This window comes from Alternaria viburni (assembly GCF_023758015.1).
Source record: "Alternaria viburni strain BMP 2772 chromosome Unknown scaffold_9, whole genome shotgun sequence".
Classification (NCBI taxonomy): Eukaryota; Fungi; Ascomycota; class Dothideomycetes; order Pleosporales; family Pleosporaceae; genus Alternaria; species Alternaria viburni.
In genome coordinates, this window is record NW_026055778.1 from 450,452 (window position 1) to 467,042 (window position 16,591).

General features: G+C 52.3%; 7 protein-coding genes and 1 non-coding gene across 8 annotated transcripts; 5 read left to right on the top strand and 3 right to left on the bottom strand.

The window, feature by feature from the left end:
* Nucleotides 1–183: 183 nt before the first annotated feature.
* J4E79_005049 (uncharacterized protein) lies at nucleotides 184–868 on the bottom strand (the record flags this gene model as incomplete). The annotated part of the gene is made up of 2 exons (XM_049353928.1): nucleotides 184–674; nucleotides 724–868. 2 exons carry the CDS (start codon nucleotides 866–868, stop codon nucleotides 184–186), a joined length of 636 nt encoding a protein of 211 aa, XP_049211548.1.
* A 710-nt stretch (nucleotides 869–1,578) lies between these two features.
* On the top strand, nucleotides 1,579–3,322 carry J4E79_005050 (uncharacterized protein; the record flags this gene model as incomplete). The annotated part of the gene is made up of 4 exons (XM_049353929.1): nucleotides 1,579–1,591; nucleotides 1,644–1,738; nucleotides 1,787–2,053; nucleotides 2,105–3,322. The coding sequence occupies 4 exons, from the start codon at nucleotides 1,579–1,581 to the stop codon at nucleotides 3,320–3,322; spliced, it is 1,593 nt and encodes a 530-aa protein (XP_049211549.1).
* A 469-nt stretch (nucleotides 3,323–3,791) lies between these two features.
* J4E79_005051 (uncharacterized protein) lies at nucleotides 3,792–5,704 on the top strand (the record flags this gene model as incomplete). The annotated part of the gene is made up of 4 exons (XM_049353930.1): nucleotides 3,792–3,944; nucleotides 4,001–4,108; nucleotides 4,162–4,526; nucleotides 4,576–5,704. The coding sequence occupies 4 exons, from the start codon at nucleotides 3,792–3,794 to the stop codon at nucleotides 5,702–5,704; spliced, it is 1,755 nt and encodes a 584-aa protein (XP_049211550.1).
* A 2,200-nt stretch (nucleotides 5,705–7,904) lies between these two features.
* J4E79_005052 (uncharacterized protein) lies at nucleotides 7,905–9,882 on the top strand (the record flags this gene model as incomplete). Its single annotated transcript, XM_049353931.1, has 2 exons — nucleotides 7,905–8,217; nucleotides 8,270–9,882. The coding sequence occupies 2 exons, from the start codon at nucleotides 7,905–7,907 to the stop codon at nucleotides 9,880–9,882; spliced, it is 1,926 nt and encodes a 641-aa protein (XP_049211551.1).
* Nucleotides 9,883–10,449: 567 nt separating this feature from the next.
* J4E79_005053 (uncharacterized protein) lies at nucleotides 10,450–12,237 on the top strand (the record flags this gene model as incomplete). The annotated part of the gene is made up of 1 exon (XM_049353932.1): nucleotides 10,450–12,237. One exon carries the CDS (start codon nucleotides 10,450–10,452, stop codon nucleotides 12,235–12,237), a length of 1,788 nt encoding a protein of 595 aa, XP_049211552.1.
* Nucleotides 12,238–12,884: 647 nt separating this feature from the next.
* Nucleotides 12,885–13,940, top strand: J4E79_005054 (uncharacterized protein; the record flags this gene model as incomplete). Its single annotated transcript, XM_049353933.1, has 3 exons — nucleotides 12,885–13,153; nucleotides 13,219–13,527; nucleotides 13,589–13,940. 3 exons carry the CDS (start codon nucleotides 12,885–12,887, stop codon nucleotides 13,938–13,940), a joined length of 930 nt encoding a protein of 309 aa, XP_049211553.1.
* A 550-nt stretch (nucleotides 13,941–14,490) lies between these two features.
* J4E79_005055 lies at nucleotides 14,491–14,586 on the bottom strand. The gene has a single exon. It is a non-coding gene; the product is annotated as a tRNA-Val (tRNA).
* A 246-nt stretch (nucleotides 14,587–14,832) lies between these two features.
* On the bottom strand, nucleotides 14,833–16,179 carry J4E79_005056 (uncharacterized protein; the record flags this gene model as incomplete). The annotated part of the gene is made up of 1 exon (XM_049353934.1): nucleotides 14,833–16,179. One exon carries the CDS (start codon nucleotides 16,177–16,179, stop codon nucleotides 14,833–14,835), a length of 1,347 nt encoding a protein of 448 aa, XP_049211554.1.
* Between the last annotated feature and the right edge of the window lie 412 nt (nucleotides 16,180–16,591).

A 16,591-nucleotide genomic window follows, 5' to 3' on the forward strand; every position in this document is an offset into this window, starting at 1 on the left:
ATCTTCCATCCAATCTACGGCTTATCGTAAGCTTCAACCGTCTGACTGCAGCTCAGTCACCGATGTAAACTGAGCTTGCAGTAAACCTGAAAACGTCGAGTAAGCAGGCTCACGATCCTGGCAAAATACTGAATCGCCCACACAAAGACGAGTAAGGTAACCGTCGGTGTTGATTCTCTTCGCTTAGACTAAGGCATCTGCGATCTGTATGTCTCCTTGCCCTGTTGCTTTGTCCCATGATGTCAGCGTGACACTGCGCATGTCCTTGACAATGTAATCTGCGCCAGCTTCTATCAGCTGTTCTAGCGTATGTGTGGTGTAAAGTCCCACTACGACGAACCCTGCTGCCTTTCCAGACTTGACGCCTGCAGGCGCATCTTCGAAGACAATGATGGAAGATTTGTTTTCTTGGAGCCCCAGCTTCTTTGCACCCATCTGGTAGGGCGCCGGGTCTGGCTTGCCGTTGGGCACATCTTCTGCCGTTACGAGATTCTTGGGGTGCGCCAGCTTCATGACATCGAGCCAGCCTTGCACAAGAGGTCGCGTGCCCGAGGTAACGATAGACCATGGAACAAGGTGCTCTTCGAGCTTGTCCAACAGAGCTCGTGAACCGGGAATCTCAATGGCGTCTTGTCCGAATTCTTTCGGAATCAACCCCTCTGCTTGGGAGATATCTTATCTGTCAGATGCATGCTTTTGTCAAAATGAAGATATGGCACTTACACTCCTCATTTGCGAGCTTTGGCTCATAGATCCGAAGGACGTCGATCGACCTTCGACCATGTGATGAAGCGAGGATGACATTAGGATCGACACCTATCTCTTTCCCAATCCTGATACAGACATGTAAGCTTCGAGACGTGAACATTCTCGGCTGTTACTTACTTGTGCCAATGCTTCACAATGGCCTCTGTGGAATCGATGATAGTCCCACTACCTATATTAGCTGACTTGTGAGATGCTTTCAATGAGTATCACGCACTCCATATCAAAGAGCTGCAGGCGATGAGATATTAGTATCAGTTTGTGATGCAAGTGAGCGTGCTTCTTACCAAGCCATGGAAGGGTATTGTTTTGGCAGGTGCCGAGAAGGAAGGCTCTGATACAGTCATGGTCTGAAGTTAGAGATACGATGAGCTGGTTCTCAGTCAACAAGGTCAAGATGTCGCAATGATACAGTGAAGTACCCGAGCGGACTATTGTAGATGTACACCTGGTGGGAAAGAGAATACGTTATCGCGCTAACTCGTTCCGGTATCGGATCCGACAACTGCCGATGATGCAGCCAATCATGATGACGGCAACTAAAAGATGCTAGTCCCGACGCTGGACATACGGCCGGGACGCCTGGTCTCAATTTGACGTTCTAGAAGATGGATAGAGGGTAAAGATGGATCCATTTCCATTTGTGTTGTTGGAGAGCGTGAGAGTTGGGTATGGCCAGTGCCGCGGGGGTGGGGCTAAAGCTAGCTAGGCGGACACAAGCGGCAGAACTTTTCACGTGCCGAACTTTTTCTGGATCGCCTAGAACTTTTCTGTAGACGATTGCGATAACATACACCACGCCAACAAGTCAACATGAAGGTCGGAAGTAAGGCTTCTCACGGAATACAGCCCCGTTATAGAACTAACGATCATTGTAGAGCCAAAGTCGAAGCGCGTACCCGTGCGGTTAAGGCACAAGATCGAGAAGGCTTCAGCGGCGAAGCAGAAGAAGGCGAAGAAGCTTGCCAAGAAGGTACTGTCATCATGCGCGACTACAGCGCTCGCATTCTGACGCATATAGGACCCAACATGGCGCTCCAAGACCAAGAAGGAACCCGGCATTCCCAACCTGTTTCCCTACAAAGACAAGATTCTCGCAGAAGTGGAGGAGCAGCGCAGGAGGAAGGAAGAGGACAATGCACGCCGACGCCAGCTAGCGAAGGAGCAACAACAGAAGGGCGCAACCGCCGAGGATGTCATGGAGGATGACGAAGAGTTTGAGCAATTCGATGCTGAAGGCGATGAACTACTTGCCGACGACAGCGAAGACGAGGATTCGATGCAGGTGGTAAGTCTAAGTGGCTAGTATACGATGCGCGACCGTACTAATGTCATGCAGGACAACAAGTTCAACCCCATGGCAGCTCTCCTAGCTTCTGCCAAAGCGCGCGCCGCAGAATTCGAGAAGAACGACGACCCAGACGCCATGGAAGACAGCGATGACGACGAGTCGGATGACGATGATACCGTCAGGGTCCGCAAAGATGCGTCAAGAAAACAGTTCGACAAGATATACAAGCAGGTTGTCGACGCCGCGGATGTTGTTCTGTACGTGCTCGATGCTCGCGACCCAATGGGAACACGATCGAAAGAGGTGGAGCAGGCCGTCATGGCAGCCGACCGTTCAAGCAAGCGCTTGATATTCATCCTCAACAAGATCGACTTGGTCCCACCGCCGGTACTACGCGCATGGTTGATTCACCTACGTCGCTCATTCCCTACTCTTCCTCTACGTGCGTCAAAATCTGCGCCTAACGCGCAAACCTTCGAGCACAAGGACCTCTCAATCAAGGGAACATCCGAGACACTCTTCAAGGCTCTCAAGACCTTCGCTGAGTCCCGTCAGTTGAAGCGCGCAGTCCACGTCGGAATTATTGGATTTCCCAACGTTGGCAAATCGTCCGTCATCAATGCCTTGACGTCGAGAGTAGGCGGCAAGGCTGCTGGATGTCCTACCGGTGCTGAGGCGGGAGTTACCACCAGTTTGCGCGAAGTCAAGATCGACAACAAGTTGAAACTTATCGACTCGCCTGGTATCGTTTTCCCCAACACCGAAGGTTCCAAGGACAGCAAAGTACAACAGAAGGCGCGCCTGATTTTGTTAAACGCCGTACCCCCGAAAGAGATTGACGACCCTGTTCCCGCTGTCAGTCTGCTCATTAAGAGACTGTCGTCCTCGGAGGAGCTTTTCTCGAAATTGATGGCAGTCTACGATCTACCTCCCCTACACGCTGTGGGCAACGACAGGACGACTGACTTCTTGGTTCAAGTGGCAAGGAAGAGAGGCCGTCTGGGCAAGGGCGGTGTACCCAACATGCACGCCGCGGCACAAACCGTCATCGTTGACTGGAGAGATGGTCGCATTCAAGGATGGACCAGCCCTCCCAAGTACACACCTGCCGAGCCTGATACCACCAAGACTGCACCAGCTACGAAGGGCGGACTCGTTGGCGATCAAAAGGAGATCGTCAAGGAATGGGCTGCAGAGTTCAAGCTTGATGGTCTATGGGGTGATGATTCAAATGATACGGCGGTACCAGAGGCTATGGAGGAGTAGGCAGCTCGTGTTGACTGTTATGGCGAAATGGCGTTCGTAAGGCTGTAGTGCTAGTGTACTTGACTCGCATATAGGAAAAAGTTCCGACTAGATATCGGGCCTAACAATGATACATGTTCATGAAGACGATCTTACATTCCTGATCCTAGACATTTTAGAGCCTTCCGATGCAAACCTTGCGATGAGCGTATGTGGATCGTGTACCGCTACTGACCGAATCAGTTTCTGCGATATCGGATCCGCATCGTACCATAGTACAAGCGAAAAAGTTCTTTCCAAGCTGCAACCCCACACCGATGGGAGTGTTCGGCGATATGTTCGCTCCCATAGGTAGGTTTCGCCGCCCCACACTTTGGGGTGAGAGCCGACGGAAACCGAGAGCTCCATCACGTCAAGCTTCATAGCTTAAGATACATAACGACGCGTTCCTTTAGATTTTTGGTCAATCAAAATTATCATCACACACACAATGGGTTCTTCAAAGGGTCTCCAGCCTCTGCGCTCTGCTTCCAAGACTTTGAATGCGCTGCCCGCAGCCTATGCTGGTGCGCAGATCGCATCGAGACGGTATGCGGGGACGCTCGCAAACTTCAAGATTCCTACCATCAACAACGAGCCCAACGTAAGATGAGACACGGTGTATGTATTCAGAATCAATTTGCTGACTCAAAATTGTAGCAACATTATGCCAAAGGCTCGGTAGACCGCCAGAAGCTTCAAGATGCGGTTGCACGTATGAAGAAGCAAGGACCAGTACAAGTACCTCTTGCCGTAGGAGGAGAATACGTAGGCCTTTCCACACGCATATGCAAGCCTTGTATCACTCTAACACTACCCAGATCAACAACTCCTCAATCCTCACTCAGAACAACCCCTCGTCTCATGCCGACGTTATCGCCAAATACTCCAATGCCAGCGCAGCCGATGTGAAGAAGGCCATAGACGCAGCCCTAGCTGCTAAGCCAGCATGGGAGGCACTTCCCTTCGCCGAACGCGCATCCGTGTTCCTAAAGGCGGCCGACCTCGTCGCCACAAAGTACCGATACGAGATCATGGCTGCGACCATGGTGGGACAGGGCAAGAACGCGTGGCAGGCGGAGATTGACTCAGCGGCTGAGCTGTGCGACTTCCTGAGGTTCAACGTCAAGTACGCGGAAGACACATACGGACACCAGCCCACGCACAACTCGCCAGGAGTCTGGAAGTAAGTAAAGCATCTGGTTATAGCTCGGAAACGAAACTAACAGGTACAGCCGCGTTGAGTACCGACCTCTCGAGGGCTTCGTCTATGCCGTGTCACCATTCAACTTCACAGCCATCGGCGGTAACCTTCCTGCAGCCCCAGCTCTGATGGGTAACGTCGTTGTCTGGAAGCCATCCCCATCTGCGATTGCGTCGAACTGGCTTCTCTACCAGATTCTCATCGAAGCTGGCCTTCCACCAAACGTGATCCAGTGGGTGCCCGGTGATGCTGTGGAGGTGACCCAGGAAGTCCTGAACCACAAGCAATTCGCATCTCTGCACTACACCGGTAGCACAGCGGTGTTCCGTCAACTATACGGAAAGATCGCGAATGGTGTGGCTGAGGGCAAGTACCAGAGCTACCCCAGGATCGTTGGTGAGACAGGAGGAAAGAACTTCCATCTCGTCCACAAGGACGCCGACATCCACAACGCAGCTATCCAGACCGTCCGCGGAGCTTTCGAGTACCAAGGCCAAAAGTGCAGCGCCTGCTCCCGTCTATACGTACCAGAGTCCGCATGGCCCGAATTCAAAGAGATTCTCGTTCGTGAGGTCGAAGCCCTGAAGATCGGCGAGCCCACCGACTTCTCCAACTTCATTGGCCCCGTCATTCACGAGGCATCCTTCAAGAAGCTGTCCGGCGTCATCGACGAAGCCAAGAACGACAGCGAGCTCGAGCTCGTCGTGGGCGGCAAGTACGACAGCAGCAAGGGCTACTACATCCACCCAACCATATACCGTACCAAGAACCCCAACCACCCCCTCCTCTCCCGCGAGCTCTTCGGGCCCGTCCTTGTAGCCTACGTCTACGACGACGCTGCACCCAACGCCTTCGCCAGCATCATCAAGCAGATTGACGACACGTCTGAGTACGCGTTGACGGGCGCTGTCTTCGCAAAGGACAGGGAGACTATCAAGTACGCGTCTGAGAAGCTGAGGGATGCGGCTGGTAACTTCTACATCAACTGCAAGTGCACGGGTGCGGTTGTAGGACAACAGCCTTTCGGTGGGTCGAGGGCTAGTGGGACGAATGACAAGGCTGGTAGTGCGAACTTGCTGGCGAGGTTCGTCAATATGAGGGCAATTAAGGAGGAGTTTATGCCTACGGAGAAGGTTACGTACCCTAGCAACGAGGTTTAAGTTGGATTACGCAGCCTCGATTGATGGAGAAAAGCATCGCATGTTCAGCTAGCATTGGCGTTGGCGTTGGCGTTGGATTGGATACAAACGATTTATGATACAAAGGGAAAGATTTGTGTGGAACAAGAATGACATAAGTCATGTATCAAAAAGTGTGTTACAAGTCTACATGGATGAATCTGGCATGTGACATCTGGAAAGACGTCTGTACAGCACAAAGCAAGGCTCGTCGCAGATAAACCCTCACTCTTTTGATTCGTGTGAAAGCAATACAAAGCTTCAAGCATATCGTCAAGTCACATCAACCATCTCAATCCCCACTCCTACGTGCGCACAGGTGTGGTGAGTTTAAGAGCGCAGGACGAAACAGCCGGTCTGCAACATTCTACGAGGAAAACACCCCTAATATGGTGTACAACTGCCTCTAGTGGCGTTGCAAAAGCCTGATATATTACAAATGCAGATGCTGATGCACATTTCGAAATGTCCATTAATGTGCCTACTGGATAAAGTTGGCCTTCCTTTTCTGTGGCTTGGACTTGGCGAAATTGCGGATACTAGACAGATGCCTTAGGCCTCAGCGACTAGAGCATTTCATTGGAAGAAGACGTCAAGTAGATGCGCTGTAGTCTGCATTGGTATTAAACTGAATGTTACAAAACCCTTGACGCAGTGTAGGTGGCTACTCGACTTTTGTCCAAGAATGGAGTGAGCGCCTCTGTTTAGAAACGCAACTCAAACCCTCACACGACTTATCCAAACCTTGGAAGCAACAACATGTACTGTACATGTACCTCGGCAACAACAACACAGAAAACGTTGAGAGATGGGTCCAATCTCACGACGCGGCTCAACGCACCTTCTAGAACCTGCATGAGTCGTGACATCGACCCACCAGCTATCGGGAGCCCCGTTCGTTTCGAAGCGAACCTTGCAACCTTATTTTGGAGCCGCAATGCACGGGGGCGTTCGAGCAATTTCCAGAAGATAGGGTGAAGATGCGGCCGTTGGGATCGTGATTTGCATTGTCGGGTCTGCCTGGGAACTGCGTATTTGTGTGACGTGAAGGTATCCAACAGATGGATTTTTGGTCTGCGTGACGATGAGACTGTGATGCGATTATACCCCGAATTCCGGGTCGGAATCGGGACAGCACATCTTGGTCCGAACCAGCGACCAGGGTGGAGCGGAGCGGATTGTGCTGAGGAATCAACGCCGCATCTTATCTATCGTGCGAGGTACCGTTTCGGTGTCATGTAGCGAGTGTGAGACGAGATGAGCCTCGTATGCATACATGCTTAGTGAAGACCGCGCTGTTGAGTCACCTCGGTCGTGGTGATGGAGTTAAGCAACTCTTCACGATGAATCAGCTTCAACCATCAGTAAGCATCTCCATATCCATGAAAACCAACACGCGTACGCCCCTCTTTTCAGATCCGTATCTTGGAGGAGAGGAGAATTTAGATGCCGACGCCGACTCTCCGCCCACCATCCGCACGTTAACTCCAGACAGCGGAAACAGCACGAAAATCTCGAGCTTCTAAAAGTAAATCCTGGAACACCCACAGGGTAACCTCGGCAGCTCGGTACATTCTCCTTCGAGATCGAAAACCCTTGTCAGAGCCTTATGACGCACTGTCCGCGATCTGCAACATGCATAGCGGCACCTTTTCCCAGCGCCGCCATCCCTGCCGTGTTCGGCGCCTGCTCTGCATTTTGTCGCTGTGATTGGCTCCGCGGGCCAAGCCTTCGAATGACGTGGCTGCTTCGGGCCTAGCGCGACGCTTCGGCCGAGCAGACCTGAGATTTTTGATCATGGTGTCATCGCCTCATGGATCGCACGTTGCAAGCGGATTTCTGGAGCGGTGCGCGCGAGTCGGGAATGGGGACGCATCCAGATGGTTGGGCAGTCGCCCGGTTTGTTTTGTCCTGGTTACGCATTTGCTAGTGGCTTCTCTTACCGCTGCATCGCATGACTTGTGCGCGCTGCCCGCCGTGTGTGTGGTCCTTTATATGTAGCGTCTCCCGCGGTGATCTCCCTGCTTTCCTACTCCGAGGCTACTTTTCGTCTATTTTATTCCCTTAGATATCCTTTTAATATACCTGGGCTTTGCCCCTTCGTCGCTTCCGTTTTATCACTTCGACGTATATCATCGATCAAGCTACGAAGCCGACACATCGAATCGATCGCATCATCGCAATGGAGAAGGACCAACAGGTCGCCGACCGCTCTGCGGCGAACAGCAGTAGCGGAAGCAATATGGACGTCGAGTCTGGAAGAGAAGGCATCTCGCATTGGAAGATGATCACGGACCAGGGTGTTGTGACCAAGGAGATCATCAACTACGACTATGAGGGCGAAGGAACAGAAGAGGATCCCTACGTTGTGGAGTGGATCGACAACGACCCCAGGAATCCAATGACCTGGCCCAAGACGAAGAAGTGGATCATGGCCATTGCGGTCGCCAACTCGGTTCTCGTCGTATCGTTCTGTTCGTCGGCTTTCTCTGGAGGTATGTATTGCGCGAACCGATAGGATATGGAATAACATCTGACATCTGCTAGGCATCCAACAAATCATGGCTGAGTTCAGCGTCAGCCAGGAAATCGTCACACTCGGTGTATCGCTCTTCGTTCTCGGATTCGCCCTCGGACCTCTGCTATGGGCTCCCTTCTCGGAACTGTACGGTCGCCAAATCGTCTTCGTCGGAACATACACTGCTTTCATGGCCTTCAACGCTGGTGCCGCTGGTGCGCCCACCATCTACGGCCTGCTCATCCTCCGATTCTTCGCTGCTGCTTTCGGTTCCAGTCCTCTTACCAACGCTGGAGGTGTCATTGCCGATCTCTTCTCCGCAAATGAGCGCGGACTGGCCATGTCAATTTTCTCCGCTGCGCCGTTTATGGGTCCCGTTCTCGGTCCGATTATTGGTGGCTTTTTGGGCATGACTGAAGGTTGGAGATGGGTCAACGGACTCATGGCTATCTGGGCTGGTGTCATTCTCGTCGTCACCTCCTTCCTCGTCCCTGAGACATACGCTCCGGTCTTGCTCAGGAAACGTGCCGAGAAGCTCTCGAAGCTTTCTGGAAAGGTCTACCGATCTCGCACCGATATCGACCAAGGCAAGGTTTCGCTCGGAGAGGCTTTCGCAACTGGTCTCAAGCGTCCCTGGATCCTGCTCTTCTGCGAGCCCATCGTTCTGCTCCTTTCCCTCTACCACGCCATCATCTACGGTATCCTTTACATGCTCTTCGGCGCTTTCCCCATTGTCTACCGTATCGGCCGTGGTTGGAATGAGGGTATTAGTGGTCTGCCTTTCGTTGCCGTCGCCATCGGAGTCTTGCTCGCTATCACATACGTCATTACGGTCGACAACAAGATGTACATGAAGAAGGTCAACGAGTCCGGCCGCGGATTCGCAGCTCCAGAGGCACGTCTGCCCATGTGCATCATCGGCGGTATCGCACTACCCATTGGTCTGTTCTGGTTCGCCTGGACCAACTCGCCTGATCTGCCATGGGCCGCCAGCGTCGTCGCTTCCATCCCCTTCGGTTTCGGCATGGTGCTCATCTTCCTGTCCATCATGAACTACCTCATCGACTCGTACACCATCTTCGCCGCATCCGTCCTGGCCGGTAACGGTATCATCCGTTCCATCTTCGGTGCTGCCTTCCCTCTGTTCACCTCGCAGATGTACAAGGGCCTCGGTATCCACTGGGCTTCATCTGTACCCGCCTTCCTCGCTGTCGCCTGTCTCCCGCTTCCCTTCCTGTTCTACAAGTACGGCAAGACCATCCGCGAAAAGTGCAAGTACGCCGCACAATCCGAGGCCTTCATGGAGCGCATTCGCAACCAACAAGCCGCAAAGGCCGCACGACAAGCCCAGGGTGTCGAATCAGAGGACACTTCGCGCGCCAACACTCTTACACCTCAAGAGGAAGTTGAGGAGGAGGCACACGAGGAAGAGTCCGCACCCAAGTTCGAGGAGATGAAGACTGAGAAGGAGACTGATGGCGAGGGTCTCAAGAAGGTTCAGACTGGGCGCTCAACAAGAAGTCGGAGAACAGTCAGGGATCTCGACTTCAACCCCAACCCGTTCGATATCGACCGCGTCAACACAAGGGAAAGCTTTGTTACTAGGCCGAGAACGAATAGCCGAGCGAGTAGCAGGAAGTAAATGTTTGTGTTTTGTTGTAGCGTTTTTACGGTCGAAAAGTTGAAGGTGCATTTTGACGCATGGCATCAGCATTGTATACCCCTCTCCTATTATCATTAGTTAATACAAGATCAACGATATTCTGAATCTGCTCATTTGCTTCTTTCTCGTGATTCTGCTTACATGCGTAGTGGTGGCACTGGGACAATCGGATTTGTCGCATCTTGTCAATATGCTTTACCGAGTACTACATATGAATGTAGAAGTACACATTGCCTCGTGTAATGTCTACCTGTCAAAACGTGGCACTGTGTATGCTGCAACACGACTCCTGTCATTCCCTCATTGGGATGGCGAGATCGCCCTTGCATGGTTCATCCTCGGCGATCACCATCAGCCGCGGCCAAGGCATGCAAGTGTCGTATCAGAAACCGTCCGCACAGCACTCTTCTAGACACGTAACACGTTGCGCAATATGCAATCGCATCGGCCCTTCCCCCGCGCATCTCGCCCATCGCATCTGGCCATGGAAAGCGTCTATGTATATTCCCTTAGCTTCTAGCCGCCTTCCTTGAGCGCGCATCAGCAATGCCACGCGTGCGCACTCGACACGTCGTCCTCAGCGTCTCCATCCTCTGCTGGATATACTATTTCCTCCCTAAAAACGAAGCCTTCCCGTCTCGCCATGCCACACGCGATCACGGGTCCACCGCCGCGTTGGCGCGCTACATGAACGATCCATCTCAGATTCCGCACATCGTTGCGACGCCGAGCAGCTTCGACTGGAGTTCTGTGAACTTCACCTTCCCACCACCACAAAGCCCGAAACTTCCTACACCTTTCACGGGTCGTCCTCGCATACAACACAAGTTCAAACCCGACCCGCACGATGTACATACCATACAAGAAGGGAGACGACGATACGTGAAGAGAGTGTTCGAGAAGAGCTGGGTAAGCTACAGGAGCAAAGCATGGATGAAGGATGCCCTGAAGCCTATAAGTGGGGAGTACGTCGACCAGTTCTCTGGCTGGGCTGCGACTTTGGTGGATTCACTAGACACACTTTGGATGCTCGGCATGCGCGATGAATTCTACGAAGCTGTCGAAGCAGTAGCGACGATCGATTTCGGCAAGTCTACGGCACCAACTGTCAATACGTTCGAGACGTGTATACGGTATCTGGGCGGGCTCCTCGCTGCATACGACTTGAGCGGACACGAGGTGCTGAAGGCGAAGGCAATTGAAGTGGGCGACTTGCTGTATGGCGCCTTCAACACCGAGAATGGCATGCCTGTCGACTTTATCAACTTCGAAGACGCGAAGCAAGGCACTGGTTTGATAGTGGAGAACCAAGTGGTCAGTGCTAGTCCTGGTACCATTACGCTCGAGTTCAGCAGGCTGAGCCAGATTACCGGAGACGACAAGTACTATGCCGCTGTGTCGAATCTGATGGATGTCTTTGCGGAGAGTCAAAATGCGACGAAGCTGCCGGGCATGTGGCCCATGATGGTACACATGAGCGCGAAGGACGTCGTCTCTGGGTATCAGTTCACGATAGGCGGGAATGCAGACTCCCTGTATGAGTACCTGCCAAAGGCGCACGCTCTGCTTGGTTCGAAGGAACCCAGCTCGAGCAAATATGAGGCCATGTCACGCGCTTTTATGGATACAGCGATGAACAACTTGTTCTTCGCACCTATGATACCAGGGAAGGAGAACGTTCTGATTTCTGGTAATGTGGACGTTCACGCGGATGGTCCTAGTCTCGACCCTGAAAGCGAGCATCTGTCTTGCTTTATTGGTGGTCTTTTTGCGCTTGGCGGGCGCCTGTTCGATAACGACGAGTACCTCGATACTGGAGCGAAGCTTGCCCGCGGCTGCGCATATGCTTACAAAGCATTTCCCACTGGTATTATGCCAGAAAGGTACAACATGGTTCTATGTCCTAACTCCGATCATCGCAAACCCTGCGCTTGGGACGAAGAGCGCTATGCTGTAGATGCAGCAGCACGACCACAACACAAACCCCATCTACCCAAAGGCTTCACTACTGCCAAAGATCCCCGTTACATCCTGCGTCCCGAGGCCATTGAATCAGTCTTCATACTCTGGCGTATCACAGGCGATCCCATCTGGCGCGAGACAGCATGGCAAATGTTCGAAGCCGTATCCAGTGCAACAGACACCGAACTCGCGAATGCAGCTATCTTGGACGTTACCGTCATTGGATCGAAGAAGGAGGATTACATGGAGAGTTTCTGGATGGCCGAGACGCTCAAGTACTTTTACCTGTGCTTTGCCGATACGGACTTGATTAGCTTGGATGACTTTGTGTTGAACACTGAGGCACATCCATTTCGGCTATCTAGGGGGTAGGTGACGCGTATGTAACTCTGAATATGATGGAGGAAGTTTGTTGTCGTATTAGTTCCATACGTGCCCGCAACATCCATGGAAGACACATGCTGTGATCGGCGAGATTGCGTGAACCCTCGCAACAAGACGCGAACGCGACGTTAGAATAGGCGAGAAAAACAAAGGCCATCGCCAACTACAATCAGCGTACACTTCGCCCTCCATCTTGCACAACACCCAAACCCCCTACGCACATTACGCCCTCAATGTTCTCGACGCCCATAGAGCCCATGCCGCAACTCCGCAGCCCCACTCTTCAAGCATGTCAAGCATGTGGCGGCGCACGCCATGATTGGTGTACCTGACCGCGGCCGATGTTTCTAAACCAGGAACACGCACAAGCCTAGCGCGTGGATGCGCGGCCCCCTTGAATCATCCCCTTCCAACCCCAGGCACCAAGACCTTTCTTTTCCCTCTTCATCTCTCTTTAACCAATCTCCCCACGACTCTACGTCACAGTCATTCTTTCTTCGGTTGGAGAGTAAATACCTACACTCGTTCTTTTGCTGTTCATATTACGGTGCCTCAGTCGAACTCTTCCATCCCGCATAGATCCGCGCCGTTTGCCAACTTTCGCACCACCCACTACATTACTATCATAATCGAAGATGCGTTTCTCGATCGTCGCTGCTGCGCTTGCAGCTGCTCCTGCAGTTGTCTCGGCTGCTGAGAAGGGAAAGATGGGATGGGCCCTTGGAACGAAGATGGGAAGCGGAGAGTGCAAGACGCAGTCAGACTACTCGGCCGACCTCAAGGCTATCAAGGATAACTCTGGCTCGACCATTGTCCGTGGTTACTCTGCCTCGGACTGCGATATGGCTAAGACCGCCCTCCCGGCCGCCAAGTCCGCAGGCTTCAAGGTCGTTCTGGGTATCTGGTACGCTTCGCCCCTCTTCAAACCTCAAGTATCACAATCAAGTATACTAACATGTGAAACCACAGGCCCGATGTCGAGGAGTCCTTCAACAAGGACCTCAAGGTCATCACCGACGTAGCCCAGCAATACGCCGACACCATCTACGCCGTAACCGTCGGCTCCGAGACACTCTACCGCGGCAACTTCACCGGCGAGGAGCTCGCCGGCAAGATCAAGACGGTCAAGTCTAAGCTGCCCTCCGGCATCAAGGTCGGCACAGCAGACTCGTGGAACAAGTTCGCCGACGGAACCGGTGATGCCATCATCGGCACCGCCGACATCATCATGGTCAACGCTTTTGCCTTCTGGCAGGGCGCCAGCCGCGATAACGCTACGTACGCATCCATTCATTACACATACACACAAGAAAAGAACTGTAAACTAACATGACTGTAGTCACGTCTACCTCGACGACATGTTCCAAGCCACCGCACACATTGAGAAAATGGCCGGCGGCCGCGAAAAAGCACCTGAGATCTGGACTGGCGAAACTGGTTGGCCCACGGCCGTTGGCACCGACTACGACGAGGCGAAGGGCGGTCTGGACAACGCAAAGCACTTTTACCAAACTGGTTTCTGCGCGCTGCTCGACTGGGGCTTCAACGGCTTCTACTTCGAGGCTTTCGATGAGCCCTGGAAGCCAGCTTCCATTGGTGACAACGGAAAGGTTGCTGATGAGACGACTTGGGGTGCTATGACTGCGGACCGCAAGACTAAGTTTGATCTTAAGTGCGGTGTTAAGGCTTAAGTGGAGTGCGTTTGAGAAGTGTGTGTGTGGTGAATATAGACGGTGCGAGGAAATGTTTGTACATGTCGATAATAGGATTTGTACGCATATAGAGTCTAGACGCATTGCTTTTCCGTAAGGAAAGGCCACGGCCGGTTCTTTCTTCAATGTATTGTGCGGCCTGATGTTGCTGCGAACATGTTTTTTGACTACTTGCAGTCCCGGAATGTCACTGAGCTTGGAAACTACACAAGAAGGACCTGCTCATACAGAAACGCACATAGCTGGCCTGTGAGCCAGATAAAAGAGAGACTTTCGTTGTGTGCATTGAACTTGCTGCATTCCATCCAGCCACGAAGTCAAATCTTTGGACTGGCGCCAGGCTTGAACTGGCGTCTTATGCAAAAGCTGGATAAAAGAGAGAATCTTGTGGTTCTCATTGTACTGGCATTACGCCCATCCAGCGTGAACGCATGGTTGGTCAAAAAGTAGGGTTGCATAGGCAAAAAAGATACCCATCACCACCAAGAACAAAAGATGTTCGATGCACTCCTACGAGCGCCGACGAGCTTGACTCATCGGAGGTTTGAACTCCGGACCTTCAGTGTCCTAACGAGCCGTGAAGCTCTTGTTAGACTGACGTGATAACCAACTACACCAACGAGCCTTGTTTGATGCAAGAATGAGAATTTAGAACGTCAAAGTCCTCGAAATTTTGGCCATTCGAGGGCAGCAACAGCTTCATTTCTACTCCAAAAGAGCAGTAAATCTATGAGGTAAAGGTATCCATACAGGTAAGATGGGGGTGCAAACCCGGAGGGGAAAATTTTCGGCAAACGTCAACATGGCGTCCTATCAAAACTGACCTAGCCCCACCAACTCCACATCGCGACAACGAGCTACATTCCAACACTTATAAACGATAAACAGGCTGCTCGATTTCCATTCCCGGTGTTGACACTACAGAACTTGGTGCTGAGCCCCCGGAGAAGAGACTTGAGCTTCTTGACCCCGCCAAGGACAATGGGTTTGAGTGCGAACTGGATGGTGTTCGCGACAGCGCGTATAAGGATTCATAATCTGGCGCAAACTCTCGCGAAGGCTCTCTGGGTGTGTACTCTGGTAGCTGTTCAAAGTCTTCTCTGTCTTCCAATGGTGGTAGGCGTTCGCGGGGTATGCGAGGTAGAATTTCGAGGGGTGTGTTGGAACGGATGGTGAAATGCTGATCGTTGTATTTGATGCCGATGGATATAGCAAGGGCGTAGCGCCGGGTTATTGTGTATGTCTTGAAGGTTGGCACGCACTCTGTGTCATCGATGAGACGGAAGTTTGACGTTAATGTCGTTATTTTGTTGAACGGTATTGGTCTGTTCATGCCGGTCCGCGATATGCAGGTAATGTGCTTAGATACGACGTCCTCGGGGTCCGTTACGGTGTTTCCGCACTTTGTCGTTGAGTAAGTCGAGATGGTGACCGTCAGTGAGTCGATGATGCATTCCCGCTCGGCATGGTTGGCGGGGTCGCGCGCGTTGAGTAGGCTGAGTGACAATGGCATATGCTGTCCTGGACACACCTTTTCGGGGTGGTTCAGCGTGGGAACTATCCGCGGTGTCGAGTTCATAGAGACACCGGAGAAGACCTTCTTGACTCGGGATCCATCCTTCTCTTTATTCGGTTTCCAGACTTGGCCGTGGAGCACAGAAGATTTGACTTGCGCCCTTCGTGGTATGTCCGCTAACGTTCTTGGATGGTATCGTAGTATGTGTTTACACCTCTTAGTCTCTGTCGAGCCACTGAGAATGAGTCTCGCCTGGACGAAGTATGATATTTGTGCCGCACCGCCTGGCCCACTGGTCTTGAGCTGAAAGGACGGCGGAAGTGGATGTGGCTCGCGAAGATAGTTGCAGCCGCGTACCATGCCCTTCATTTGGGGCTCGGTCGACTCTGGAAATACAAACTCAAAGTCCCATGAGTACTTCCGCGGTCCAAGATTGCGACAGGAAACTAACTCTTTCTCGCGGTTGAAGAGCCGTATCTTCTCCTCGTATTCATGCCTTTGTGCAGATGGGTGGGTTTTCGAGTTCACATGTAGAGGTCTGGATGTCTTGGTGACACAGCTACCCGCAAACACCACTTTCAGCGACTCAATGTCTTCCTGCTCTTCTACTGCCAAACATATCTTTCCAGTAACCTTTTCTCCGCTCCTATACGTCTTGCTGCTATCGCCATCGATAATAACCCTCAAAGCTGGCACCGTCATTTTTGCTGGGGAGAAGAGAGATGATCAGCAATGCAGGGACCTCGCAGGGCTTAATAGCGGATGGGTGGTTGTGGACGATTCGCTCAGGTTCCAGGCACGCGGTTATCGGTGCAGTCCAGACTAGGAGAACGTTTGCCGGGGTAGGAGGTATGCCAAGGATGAGAGGATTTGCTGGGCATGCAACCGCGATAGTGATAACGGAAGGTGAAAGGTGCAATCCGCCCAAGAAAGGGAGGCTGAGTGCATGAGGATATTGGGCCTATATGTTGCTTACCGTTGGCTTCGCGCGTACCTTGCCATTTCGAACGTCATCTGGTTGCCAAGGATCTACCTTGAAGTCTTTGGGTTGAAGGCATGATGTATGCGCATACGTTGTTAGGGCTGCGCTGTCAAACCCTAGATGGAAGGGATG